This window comes from Heloderma suspectum, chromosome 7 (assembly GCF_057233095.1).
Source record: "Heloderma suspectum isolate Gila_16-S chromosome 7, 16-S_ref, whole genome shotgun sequence".
NCBI lineage: Eukaryota > Metazoa > Chordata > Lepidosauria > Squamata > Helodermatidae > Heloderma > Heloderma suspectum.
In genome coordinates, this window is record NC_139464.1 from 11,029,998 (window position 1) to 11,044,173 (window position 14,176).

Sequence of the window (14,176 nt, forward strand, 5' to 3'; positions counted from 1 at the left end):
CCATCCTGGTTGCATGTTACAACTGAACTTGATCATATATACTCAACATGATCTTGATTATCTGAGTGCCATCTTTATGTAGCCAGAATGGCACCATCCATGCATGAGAAGGAGATATTGGCAGGAGTGGCAGAACCCCAAGATTGCAAGAGTACGAACAATCTTTAGGGGGTAAAAAATCCCTAACGGGTGGGAGAAGAAGCCCCAGACAGCCCAGCACAGGCTGAGCATGCTCAGTGATAGAGAAGTCCGGCTGACTGTACGGGTGAGGAGAGAAAAACTGGGCAAGACAGAACATGGCATGGAGTATTGTGAACAGGAGCCATCCACACTGCAGGTCATGCTTGTTCAGAATACATTCCTGGCATCTTCTAAACGCCAGCAAAATTTGGGAAGTAGGACCTGAACAAAGGCACATGAATACAGCACTGAGTTTCCTTGGTGTGCCAGAGCATTAAAGAAGCTTTTAAACCAAGCTGAGAAGTTGGGCAGCGGATAGCGGACAGAGGAAGAACCTTGTCACTTACATACCATCTCCCTTGTGGGATATGATGCAACAGAGTCAATATTTTCTTTTTGAAATTTGCTATAAGGTAGCGCATGAGCTGTTAGCCAAAAGTTTCTCATTCAAATCTTTTACCAAGCAGAAATTTAGTAGTTGGCTTTATGCAAACCTTTTTCAGCTGCCCATCAGTAAAATCGGTTTAACAATACTAACTTTTTGCACAGTGTTGTTATTGTTGTTTTTTAAGTTACTGAAGAGTGTATGGGAAGTGTTTTAAGAATTTAGCAAAAACATACGATATGGATACACAACATTATTTGATTTAGGACAGTGTTATAGGTGGGGACAAGGGGGGACCTCTGTCAGAGATGTTGTAGGGCAGGCATCAAGAGTTGGAAGGATATAGGCCAGCCCAGAACTTACATCCTCTAACGTGGAAGTTCTGTCTCTTATTCCTGACACAGGAAGGCTTATTATGGTGGTTCATCAGTGGTAGAAAAACACTCTGCACATGTTTAAAGGCACCATCATCTTCTTTGTCACTTCATACATTTGTGAAGTCCTTGGCATTCCAAACAATTTCTGTGATAAACCCAGCTCAAATGAAACTCCAACCTGGCTCAAATTAAACTCCTAATTGAAAGCAGGGTGATTGGATTAGATGGATCTATTCTAGTGCTACGATGTTGTCCTTTGGAAAAATGTACTAGTCACTGACAATCTAGCAAGCCTCTTCCAAAGATCCTCATTCCTGACGTATGCAGGGTTGTCACCCATTTGTAATTTTTCTGGACTGGTCATATTTAAGAGTTCTTTCCTGTAATAAATGGAAAACCAATGGGGAGAATTGTTCCATATTTTTGGTTGTTGTCAGTTGCTATTGTAAAGAAACGCAAAACACTCCCAATGGATAAAAATTAATTTCACATGAGTTATGAATAACAGATGATTTATTTTGCTGCTTTGATTGAATTAATGACGTGGGTCTTGTGCTGATATAATGCAATCCGCATTATTTTCAGCCCTATCCCACTTTGATCCAGTGTTGCCAGATGCATAATGGATATAATCTGCATAATGCAGTTGGGCTAAATACATACATACTCATACTTAGATTGGACCCACTGGAATCAATGAGACTTGAGTTAATCATGACTAGCTTAAGTCGCATTGAGTTCAATGGGCCTAGTCTACATATGACTACATCTGGCTCCAACCCATAATAAATAGTAGGAGTTGATGCCCACACTTATACTGTAGTTTCAATAAGGTGTATGATGTCCTACTTATTGTGATGAATGTCTGGTTTGCCCATAGTTTGCTATTCTGGCTACACACCACTACTGCATGGTCTTGGAAGATTCCACTTTTTTATGTCTTTGTGACATAGTTTGGTTCTCTCTTTTCTCTCTAGTCGGCTGCAAGGAGGGCAGGAACATCATGCGCAAACTGCCAGACCACCACCACCACTTTGTGGAGGAGGAACGCCAACGGTGATCCTGTGTGCAATGCCTGCGGGCTGTATTACAAGCTCCACAATGTAAGTGAGGCGGTAACTCTCTCAAGAATGTCTCTGAGGTTAAGCTATATCAGATTTTTTAAAAGAAAAATCTTTACTGAATTAGAGGAACAAATACAATAGCAAAGCATGGTTAGCTGCAGAGCCCATCTGGTCAATTCCTGCTTAGGGCCTTCTGTGGTTGAATATAATGCACTTCAATGCACACTGAGGCTGTTCAGTCAACTCTAATGCATCCTAAATTAAGGTGTGCTAATAAGATATAAATGGATTGCATGGGAGGCTTCATAGCATTGCAATCTATAAAGGAAGCAAAAGGAGTCTTTTAGCGGGACTGAACTTTGCACTATATACTCCTTAACTGAAACGAGGTACGTCTCATTGCTTAGCAACTACAAGATAGGTTTTCCATTCACTTCTGAGTTGATCCAGGAACGGCTTGAGATGTCGTGTGCTTACTAGACAAACTGCACTGTGCTTGCTCGCCTCACTCCATGTTCACCCACAGTCTTAGACTGTTGATCCATCTTTTGCCAAGGACCTGCTCACCTGTACTCTTAGGGAAACTGAATTGCAGTAACAGGACCCAATCTAAAATTTATATAAAAGAGGCCCGTATGGGTAATATTATCATTTTATCTCACAGTGGCCAAGAAAGTGGGGCAGGGTTATTATTTTTATTACATTTTTATCTATCCCTTCCTCCAAGTAACTGAGGGTGGTATATACATTCTCTTCTCCACTCATTTTATCTTCACAATGACCCTGTGAGTTAGGGTAGGCTATGAAGTGGTGTCTGGCCCAAGATCATCCAGAAAACTTTATAGCTGAGTGAGGATTTGAACCTGCGTCTTCCTAGTTCCTTCCTAATCCATTGCTGTAACCACCATACAACACTGGTTTATTGACTAAGTAATATTACCTTACTCAAAATGAATACTGTTTTATCAGAAAGAAAGCATATGCAGGGATACATTCTATAGGCTCTGTCTCAACCCACACCAGGGTTGCCCTCTTTTTTTTTTTTTGCAGAGCTCTTGAAGGCATCAAGAGCTTCCACTTCTACTGAAATTTAGCAGGCAAAGCCTTTTCTCGTCGTCACATTATCTCTACAACAAGAAAGGTGTGCCCTTGTTAAATCTCTCCACATTAGGCAGCTGTCAAAAGCACAGGAGTCCTTGTTGTTGTTGTTCAGTCGTTCAGTCGTGTCCGACTCTTCGTGACCCCATGGACCATAGCACGCCAGGCCTTCCTGTCCTGCGCTCTCTCCCAGAGCGTGCTCAAGTTCATATTCATTGCATCCGTGATGCTATCTAGCCATCTCATCCTCTGCCGTCCCCTTCTCCTTTTGCCTTCAGTCTTTCCCAGCATCAGGGTCTTTTCCAGGGAGTTTTCTCTTCGCATTAGGTGGCCAAAATATTGGAGCTTCAGCTTCATTATCTGTCCTTCCAATGAGCACTCAGGGTTGATTTCCTTTAGGATGGACTGATTTGACCTCCTTGCAGTCCAGGGAACTCGTAAGAGTCTTCTCCAGCACCACAGTTCGAAAGCATCAATTCTTCGGCGCTCAGCCTTCCTTACAGTCCAGCTCTCACAGCCATACATTACTACTGGGAAAACCATAGCTTTGATTAGACGGACCTTTGTCGGCAAGGTGATGTCTCTGCTTCTTACTATGCTGTCTAGGTTGGCCATAGCTTTCCTCCCAAGGAGCAAGCGTCTTTTAATTTCAGGGCTACAGTCACCGTCTGCGGTGATCTTGGAGCCCAAGAAAGTAAAATCTGTCACTGCTTCCATTTCTTCCCCTTCTATATGCCAGGAAGTGATGGGGCCAGATGCCATGATCTTAGTTTTTTTAATGTTGAGTTTCAAACCAGCTTTTGCACTCTCCTCTTTCACCCTCAACAAGAGGCTCTTGAGATCCTCTTCGCTTTCTGCCATTAGGGTGGTATCGTCTGCATATCGGAGGTTGTTGATAATTCTCCCAGCAATCTTAATTCCGACCTCTGATTCATCCAACCCGGCATTTCTCATGATGTACTCTGCATATAAGTTAAATAAGCAGGGTGACAATATGCAGCCTTGTCGTACTCCTTTCCCAATTTTGAACCACTCGGTTGTTCCATGTCTGGTTCTTACTGTTGCTTCTTGACCCTCGTACAGGTTTCTCAGGAGACAGGTAAGGTGGTCTGGTACTCCCATCACTTTAAGAATTTGCCACAGTTTGTTGTGATCCACACAATCAAAGGCTTTAGCGTAGTCAATGAAGCAGAAATAGACGTTTTTCTGGAATTCTCTTGCTTTCTCCATGATCCAGCGAATGTTGGCGATTTGATCTCTAGTTCCTCTGCCTCTTCGAAACCCAGCTTGTACTTCCGGTAGTTCTCGGTTCGCATACTGCTGAAGCCTAGCTTGTAGGATTTTGAGCATCACCTTGCTGGCATGTGAAATGAGCGCAATTGTGCGGTAGTTTGAACACTCTTTGGCATTGCCCTTCTTTGGAATTGGAATGTAAACTGACCTTTTCCAGTCTTGTGGCCACTGTTGAGTGTTCCAGATTTGTTGGCATATTGAATGCAGCACTTTAACGGCATCATCTTTTAGGATTTTAAATAGCTCGGCTGGAATACTGTCATCTCCACTAGCTTTGTTGTTAGTAATGCTTCCTAAGGCCCACTTGACTTCACTCTCTAGGATGTCCGGCTCAAGTTCAGTGACCGCACTATCATGGCTATCAGGGACATTCAGATCTTTCCTGTATAGTTCTTCTGTGTATTCTTGCCACCTCTTCTTAATCTCATCTGCTTCTGTGAGGTCCCTGCCTTCTTTGTCCTTTATCATGCCCGTCTTTGCACAAAACGTTCCCTTGAGATCTCCAATTTTCTTGAAGAGATCTCTAGTCTTTCCCATTCTGTTGTTTTCCTCCATTTCTTTGCATTGTTCATTTAAGAAGGCCTTCTTGTCTCTCCTTGCTATTCTCTGGAACTCTGCATTCAGTTGGGTATATCTTCCCCTTTCTCCCTTGCTTTTCACTTCCCTTCTTTCGTGAGCTACTTGTAAAGCCTCATCAGACAGCCACTTTGCTTTCTTGCGTTTCTTTTTCTTTGGGATGGATTTCGTTGCTGCCTCCTGAACAATGTTACGGACCTCTGTCCATAGTTCCTCAGGCACTCTGTCTATCAGGTCTAATCCCTGAAATCTATTCCTCACCTCCACTGTATATTCATCAGGGATATGATTTAGGTCATATCTGAACGGTTTAGTGGTTTTCCCGACGTTCTTCAATTTAATCCGAAATTTTGCAAGAAGCAGCTCATGATCTGAGCCACAGTCAGCTCCAGGTCTTGTTTTTACTGACTGTATGGAGCTTCTCCATCTTTGGCTGCAAAGGACATAATCAATCTGATTTCGATATTGACCATCTGGTGACGTCCATGTGTAGAGTCGCCTCTTGTGCTGTTGGAAAAGAGTGTTTGCTATGATCAGCATGTTCTCTTGGCAAAACTCTATTAGCTTTTGTCCTGCTTCATTTTGTACACCAAGGCCATGCCTGCCTGTTATCCCGGTGATTTCTTGACTTCCTACTTTAGCATTCCAATCCCCTATGATGAAGAGGACATCTTTTTTTGGTGTTAGTTCTAGAAGGTGTTGTAGGTCTTCATAGAACCGATCAACCTCAGCTTCTTCGGCCTCAGTGGTTGGGGCATAGACTTGAATTACTGTGATGTTGAATGGTTTGCCTTGGATTCGTACTGAGATCATTCTATCATTTTTAAGATTGTACCCCAATACTGCTTTTCCCACCCTTTTGTTGACTATGAGTGCTACTCCATTTCTTCTAAGGGATTCTTGCCCACAGTAGTAGATATGATGGTCACCTGAATTAAATTCGCCCATGCCTGTCCATTTTAGTTCGCTGATTCCTGGCAACCGTAATGATCTCAGAAAGTTTTGAAAAAATAACACTCACAGGTCATTACAAACACACACACACACACACGCTCATTTGTACGTGCCCCTGGCTCTTGGGTGCAGGAGAGAAAAAAGCTCCTGTAACTGCCCCAAATTACAAAATGATTCCTTCAGAGAAGTGAATTTCATGTAGTTTAGTGAGCGAAGGAGTCCGACATGGCTGTTCTGGAATATCAGATCAAATCATAGTGAAGGGTGGGGAAATTACGTGAAACAAGAGGGCCTGGTGACAAGCTGTTGCAGTGTGACATGCTTTTGTTCATTGTGCCAGACAACCAGCATTCCCCTTTTCCAGGTTACGCCATTCCGTCCACACGCCACGTTTTCCATCCCCCCTTCAAAAGCCAGCATTCCATTCTCACTGAGCATGCTCAGTCTTCAATGGGCTGTTTTAGGTTTCCCCCTAGTAGGTTTCCCCCCGCTTTTTTTAGGTTGTTCTCCACTCTATAGTTCCCCTAACTATGTTGATACTTCCCTCTTCCATCTGGATGGTGTAATTTTGGCTACATAAAGAACAGAACTCGGATAATGAGTTTGCTCTTGGTATATATGATGCCTGGTAGATTTCAGCCTCATATCTAAGTGTAAAGGCAGCTGAGGAATGGTATAGGCCTTAAGGAAATAGCCTACCAAACAGGAGCTGAAACAAGCCCTCTTGGATAGTAGTAGCAGTAATAATAAAGAGTGGGTTTAAGGACATCTTTATTCCTTGCTTGGCATTAGAAGAATATGAATGAAAGATGCAGAGAGAGAGAGAGAGAGAGAGAGATTTCTTTTGCTTTGCTTTGATATCCCTTGTACTTTTTCCAGTGGTCGCTCACTTTTATGTAATGCTTCAGAAATAAGTAGGTTGAGTTCTGCCTGCCCACACAAACCCCCTTCAAAGTTAACTGGGTTTAGATGGAGGTAGCTTTTCTAACAAATGTACTCATTTCTGACTTAAAGCTGGGTTATGTCTCCTCAGCTCTACACTTCTTGCTACTTCCATTCTTGGTTGAGCAAATCTTTTGGGGTGAAAGAAAAACAGAGCTAACCCCCCACCCCCAAAATGATATGAATCAAACAGTGACTTTCTTGAGATGGAACTGGAACTGAGAAATGGGGCTTATCTGCCTCCCCTCTGCCCCACCCCCATTTTTTTTACAGGCTTTCCTCCTGGGGCATATCTGTACTACAAATGTTGTCTGATTTGATATCTTGATTATTTTGAATATTAAAAAGAATATCAGGCAGCTAAAGTATTGACAAAAGTAATGACATTTTGGGTTTCAAACACATTACCAATTGAATATAGTGCTATTTATTTATTTGATTTGACCAGTAGCAAATGTTCTCTGGGTGGATGAAAAACAGTTAAAATAATAAGATACCATACCACTCAAAAATAAAATACTCCTACTCAAGGACCATGACGAAGGCCCAATACAAGGTGTGCTTTGTATTATACAATCCAAAGGACATAAATATAACAAAAGAATGATACAGCACACAATGATTCAGGGCAAATGCAACCTACAGAGTTATCACACGATTGAAAGCAACTTTGATCTGTCTATTCATCACACCCAGTTTGCTTAAACTGCTTATCTTCCTCTAAAGTACTGTTCTCCAACCTGCTGCCCTCCAGAAATGTTAGGCTATGACTCCCATCATCCATAGCCAACTGGATATGATGGGTGTTGTAGTCCAATTCATTTGGAGGGGGGCACCAGGTTGGAGAAGGCTGCTCTAATATGTTAATATAAACCATTGTCAGACCTTTAAAGAAAACAATGTACAAACATGCATTGGTTTTATACAATTATGGTCCCCTGAAGAACCTTGGGTATTGTAGTTTTTGACATGCTAAGAATTATGTTAAAGCCTTCCTCCGCCGCTCATCTAACTCTTGTAGAACCACAGTTCCCACGATACCTTAGGAAGAGGGAATTGCTATTTAAATCAGATTAAGGATGTCCACAGGATTGCACTGATGGACAAAGACTCTGATCTGGTAGAAGGCATTTCTACATTTCTTTTCTCTTTCATTCTTTCCTGCTTCCTCCTTGCTCTCTTCCCTTTCTCCTTCTCATAAAAACAAACACTAAAGAAAAAGACAGAATGCTGCTGGGTGACACTCAGGTGACCCAGAGTGAGCCACCCTTAAAGGCAGTCTAGAAATAATTTTAGATAGATAGGTCTGGACGCAGCCCACTGGTTCAAGACTAAAGTTAGTGATTAATAAGAAGGGCTCTACTGGCCTATGACATCCCGTTGACTTCCTGCCAAGTCCACGTAGAGTAAGGAAGGTGTTAGCAAACCACAACCCCATATTATATATATTTTTTTATTTTCTGTGTGAGAAGCCACTTCCATATCAAAAAGATCTTTGGTTAGAGAGCATACAAAGGTTCAGCTTGTTTTGTTGAGGAAACCTGCCCCATTTGAGAGAGGTCACTGCTAGATGTTTGGGGAAATATGTTTTTGGACAATATCACTGAAGAAAGCCAGCTTAATGATGGGAGGAAAAGGATGAGATGGTATGGCAGCAGACTCTGAGAGTGGCTTATTGGGGCGTAGTAAGTGGTAAGGTTAGGGGAACGATTATTCAGATTTTTAAATGTTAATTTGACTGACATTGGGGCTGTTGGGGCAGATTCCAGCTTTTGGGTCCGTTGCTATTGTCAGTATTCAGATTTATTTATTTACAATATTTAAATACTGCTCCACATCAAAGATTTCGGAGCGGTGAACAAGGTAAAAGAATAAAATCCCATAATTAAAACAATTAAAACATTTTAAAAGAACAGATTCTAAACTTAATAAACCATGGCTGGTCGCTCAGGGAAGGCCTCGCAAAATAACAATGTCTTCAGATTTAGATGTGGTGGTGGAGTTAGGTCATTTTAGACTCTGGGCTTAAATGATTTTATGGGCAGGGGCACTCTTAGATCAGAGGTGTGTACCCCTTTCAGCCTGAAGGCTGAATTCAGTTTCAGAGGAGGTCTCAGGGGCTGCATCGCAGTGTTCAAAATTACCAAAATTGCCATCGAATTTTAGTATAAAGCTCTTATGGCCACTAACTAAGCCTTAGGAGAGGCATTTGAACCTTTTAAAATGGCACAAAAGTCAGTTGCTGGAGGAAAGGGAAGGTGGCATGGACATCTGGGGAACACCAGAGGCCTAAACTAGGACTCCAGGAGGGACGGATTTGGCCCCCAGACCTAAAGTTCCCCACCCCTGATTTAGATGGTAACATGGATTACTTCACTTACTCCAAAATATAGTAATCTGGCCCTGCTGCACTTCAGAGCCCTTCAGACCTTTGCCCCAAAATCCTGTCCTGACGACACCACTGTTTACATGACAGGAATTTCAGTCCAGACAAGCAGAAATACCCTCACATTTATTTATCTGAAATATTTGTATCCCAACTACTAATCACCAGTTCTTGAGGTAGCTAGGAATATATCAAAATACAGTAAAAACAACAAACAGCAAAAAGTACAATGACAAGATAATAATAACCTCCCTTTGATCCCCATTCCACAAACTGAGGCCCTTGTCCGTGATCCGTGCCATCAGAGGTGCAGTGGTTGTGTGCATGTGAGAGGAACTTTTTGGCTGTGGTGCCCCCATGGTGTCTCCTTAGAGAGGTATGCCTCTCTAGGCCCCATTCCTGCCCTTCTTGAAGCAAGCCATCAAAACTATATTCTTGAACAAGCTTTTAAGTAATTTTTGGCTGCATATTACCATTTGTATCTGTTGCTGCTTTGGCTTGGATGATCTCTTCCTGTACGTTGTTACTGTTTTATCATAAGTGGCATTGAACTTTACAGAGTTAGTGGGGAATAAATTTTAAAAAATCAGTTCAGCAGTCATCTTAAATTGAAAACAAACAAATGTGGATGTGGGATGGGACACCATTTTAATTTCCCACAGTTCCCTGAAGTGATTCTATGCTAGGAGTTGGGCACTGTGGGAAATTTAAAATGGTGGCTTGTAGCTGCCTGCCACCGCCACTAGGTTAGCCCCCAGCTGGAGGGGGTGAGGTAGGAGGGGGCCACGCAGGACATTTTGTAGAGTGCCCCCTCAAATCTGAAGCTGGCCCCAATTCTGGTACAGCCCCCCCCCCGAGCTTTCACCACATTTTCTGTGAGCAATTTTGGGACAGCAGGGATGGAGACGCGACAACCCCACAAAAAAATTAATTGATTTTTGTTTAGATTAACAGACCCCTGACTATGAAGAAGGAAGGCATCCAGACCCGAAACCGAAAAATGTCTAGCAAGTCGAAAAAGTGCAAAAAAGTTCATGACAGCTTGGACGACTTCCCCAAGAGCAGTTCCTTCAACCCTGCCGCCCTCTCGAGACACATGTCCTCCATCAGCCACATTTCACCATTCAGCCACTCGGGTCACATGCTCACCACACCCACTCCGATGCACCCGCCGTCCGGCCTGTCTTTTGGACCTCACCATCCGTCCAGTATGGTCACTGCCATGGGCTAAGAGCTTGTAGGAGAGAGAGAGACTTCCCTGCTAAAATGCTTTTTAAGTTCTCAAAATGAGAGGTACGTTCATATACTTGCCTCGTTGTAGGCAAGCGCTTTTGCCCATTCAAAGCCTTTGGACACAAATGGAAAAAAAATAAAGACAAGAAAATATATATATATAAAAATTTATATATATAAATTTTAAAGCTGGTTGAAAGCATAAAGAGAGACAAAAAATATTGTGGAAAGGTGACTCTTGGCTGCTTTCTCAAGTGTCGGCATGTTCTCAGCCATCGAATTGAGATCCCATTTGTGAATAAACCATTCTGACACAAGTTTGCTCTTGAACTGTGTTTCTGGTGCTGTGAAGAAAAATAACAACAGACCATTCCTTCCACCCCCAAAGAAAAGCAGATCGATGCTGAACACTGTATAACTTATATTGTAAGAAATACTGTACGTTTTTGAAGAAGACTCTGATACCTGGTTAGCTGTTAAAAAAGAAAAAAAAAAGAAAGAAAAAAGAAGAAAAAGAAACAGCTTGGAGTTGTTGGTTGAAGCACCATAACCGAAATACTGAGAGGAATGTTTCATGGTACAGTCCGAGAAGAACGAGGTCAAACCGGCAAACGGACAAACTGCCAGTTGTGTGTTTCTCTCTCTCTCTCTCTCTCTCTCTCTCTCTCTTTCTCTCTTTCTTTCTTGTTCCTCACTTACTGGCTCAAGTTGTTTTGATGCATTAAAAAATAAATTAATTAATCCAAGTTGTAGGCAAATCATCCATTCCAGGCTGTGGGCCTCTGAACAATAGGGAAGTTTTGAATGGTTTCAGGGCAATTGGTGTGACATTCAGCTTGTTGCTGGGACGAGTTCGTCCAGGCTTATACACATTGTGAACAAGTTCCTGTAATTGTTGTTTGTATGTATAAATCAAAGCACCAAAATAAGACACAAGATGTAGATTTATTTCATCCTATGATACAGACTGAATGGTTGTACAAATTTTACTTACTGCTAGTGTTAAGAACTGCGCTTCTGGTTTTGTTTTCATATTTTTTCCCTCTTTTTTTGGAGAATAAACTAGATTAAATTCTGTTGATTTGATGTTGGCTGGTGCTTTTGGAGTGATGGGAAGTCTCTGTGGGTACAATTCCATGAGAATTCAATATTGCATTTGCTATGGGGGCAAACGTAAAGAATTGTAGCTGAGGAGATGGGCTCATTTCCTCTTTCCCTGTTGCTCCTGCCAGTAAGAAGCATTACAAGCACATGCTCCAGCTGTCCCAGCAAAGCAGGAACATAGCCTGTTTTCTGGTTCCTGTCCCTTGTAATCCCTATACCTATTTTTACTTTTTGAGAGAGGTCTTATTAAAAAAAACTGTTGTTAATATGAGTCACTAGCCTTCTTCAGGATGGCCCACAGCTCAGTGGTGGAGTCCTTGCTTTGCATGCAGAAAATCTCAGGTTCAGTCTTTGGCATCTCCAGGAAGAGATGGAAAAACTCCTGCCTGAAATTTGGAGAGCCACTGCCAATCAATGTCGACAGTACTGGGCTAGATGGACCCAGGGTCTGACTCAGTATAAGGCAGCTTCCTATGTTCCTAGGATTAGCCTCCCCTTCACCCTCTCTGTGTGTGTTTTTGGGCAATCTGTATGAAAATGGCATACATCATAGAAAGTGTCCCTAGACGAGAAATCTGCAGCATTTCAGAAGGACAGGCACAGGGGTTAAGGAGTTACAATGTATGAAAGACAGCTTAAGCCCTTTTTTGTTTTCTGCCCAGTTGGCACCCAAGTCACAGCAAATGCAATAGGACGGGGTGGATGATGGACGTGGTGCATAAAGTTGCAGAAGAACTTGAACATGCAGCATGTTTCAAGCAAGCACCCAATGCTACACCCTCCCAGATCTCACAGACTCCCAAATCTTTCTGAACCAGCCGGTATTGTTGCCAAAACCAGCACTGTATTATGAAAAACATGGTTCCCAGGCCAGGCACCTGAGAAGGATCCGTTGAATGGGTAAATTTTAAAGGAAAAATTAGTAGACTGCAGTGCCATATTGTAAACACCAGTGCCATATTGTAAACACCACGGGCCCTAAATCTGGGCCTTGTTAGTCTGTTCAATAATCCAGCCCTGGCCAAAATGGCCTTCTAATAGAGGACACCCTCAAAAAGAGGACTGTCCTCTGCAAAAGAGGACACATGGCCACCCCTTGAGAATCTCTGCTGTAATTAAAGTTATGTAAAACAAATCAGGTTCAAACCATGGTTTGATATCCTGGTTTGTTGCCTAACTTTGATTAGAATAGACCACATTCCCCTGAGTTTGTACTATGTGATTACAAGGACTATGACTTGTTCTAAAGTGAAAGAGGAGACATTCTCTTGCCTCCTCTAACACATGAAGGAGGAAGAGAAGGAATAGGGAGCGTATAGGCCCTCGAGACTCCAACTCCCATCAGCCCCAGCTACAGTGGCCCATTGCCAGAGATGATGGTAGTTGTAGTCTAATAGCATTTAGAGGACCACAGGTTCCCCAGCTCATGACAGAATCCATAGCTTTGACGATCACCTGAAAAAGGCCCAAGATACCCTATGCCAGTCAAGATTCCCCAACTTGGTGGCTGAGGAATGCTGGGAGTTGTAGACCAATTAGGGATGTTGGAGAAATCAGCAATGGAATCAAATGAGTTTGGATTTCAAGGAATCCAACCCGTGGATTCCACAGCAGACTGGCTTTTCCTGAGTTTCATGGATTCGGCAGAGGCAAGGAGTAGTTTTTTACTTTCTAGAATTTTGCGCAAATTTAGTCATAGAAAAATATTTAAAAAACCACCAACTGAAAATTCACATTTCCCCCCATAGGCTAAAGGGAGAAAATGCGCACCTTGGTGGGATTTGCGCATTTTGGGGGGGCTTGCGCATTTCCGGAAGTGCACATTTGCGCAGGTGCGCATGAACGCAAGTTCTGGATGTTGGGAAAAATCCAATTCTCTCAATGAGCAGATGACAGAATGAAAGGTGCCTGACAATCCACAAAACGTAGACAGAACAGATGTTGTAACGTATTTGGACGGCACCAGCTTGGAGAAATCTGCCCTGTGTGGTGCACAGCTTGGCATCTCACACGCTGTAGCTGCACACATGTATTTTAGATTGTTGGTAATATATTGCTGGAGAATTGGGTTTTTCGTATATATCATTGCCAACACCACCTCCTTTAGCTTTTAACTCAACAGAAGGATATACCACACAACAAGTGAGCTGGAGCGAAGCCTGCAGCAATGTGTAACAGTAGAGGTAGAGGAGCTCAGTCATGGACCCTTGATCGGAACATTGGGGTTCTTCCTGTCTTCACCTGTGCCATATCAGAGGGCACGTTAAAACAACCAGCCAACCAGGTCAGACCTGGATTGTTAGGGTGGCTGCATCCCCATCCCCAACAAACGAGGAAACGCATCACGACAAAAGAGGACACCGACTGGCATTAAAATTGCATGTGCTGTTTCATACATGTAAATGCAAATTTAGAAATAATGGCTATAATTTCAATAGAACTACAACCCATCTCACCACAGTGGGGACGTGTGTGACCAGGGGACTTGTGTGCCGGCTGCTCAGTCCGCTGACTAGTGCACACAGTTGATGGGCGATTTCAAGGCCCCTGCTCTGGTCTCCTTCCTTACATTTCATTATCTTTA

At 42.8% G+C, this 14,176-nt stretch overlaps 1 protein-coding gene across 4 annotated transcripts in view; it reads left to right on the top strand.

The window, feature by feature from the left end:
- Positions 1-10,966, top strand: part of GATA3 (GATA binding protein 3) — a 60,564-nt gene extending 49,598 nt beyond the window's left edge. For all 4 annotated transcript variants that reach the window (XM_084809087.1, XM_084809089.1, XM_084809088.1 and 1 more), the window contains exons 5-6: positions 1,920-2,045; positions 10,202-10,966. In XM_084809087.1, coding sequence (XP_084665213.1) covers positions 1,920-2,045; positions 10,202-10,486 — 411 coding nt within the window. In that variant the 3' untranslated portion in view covers positions 10,487-10,966. The remainder of the gene's footprint in view (positions 1-1,919; positions 2,046-10,201) is intronic.
- Positions 10,967-14,176: the final 3,210 nt, after the last annotated feature.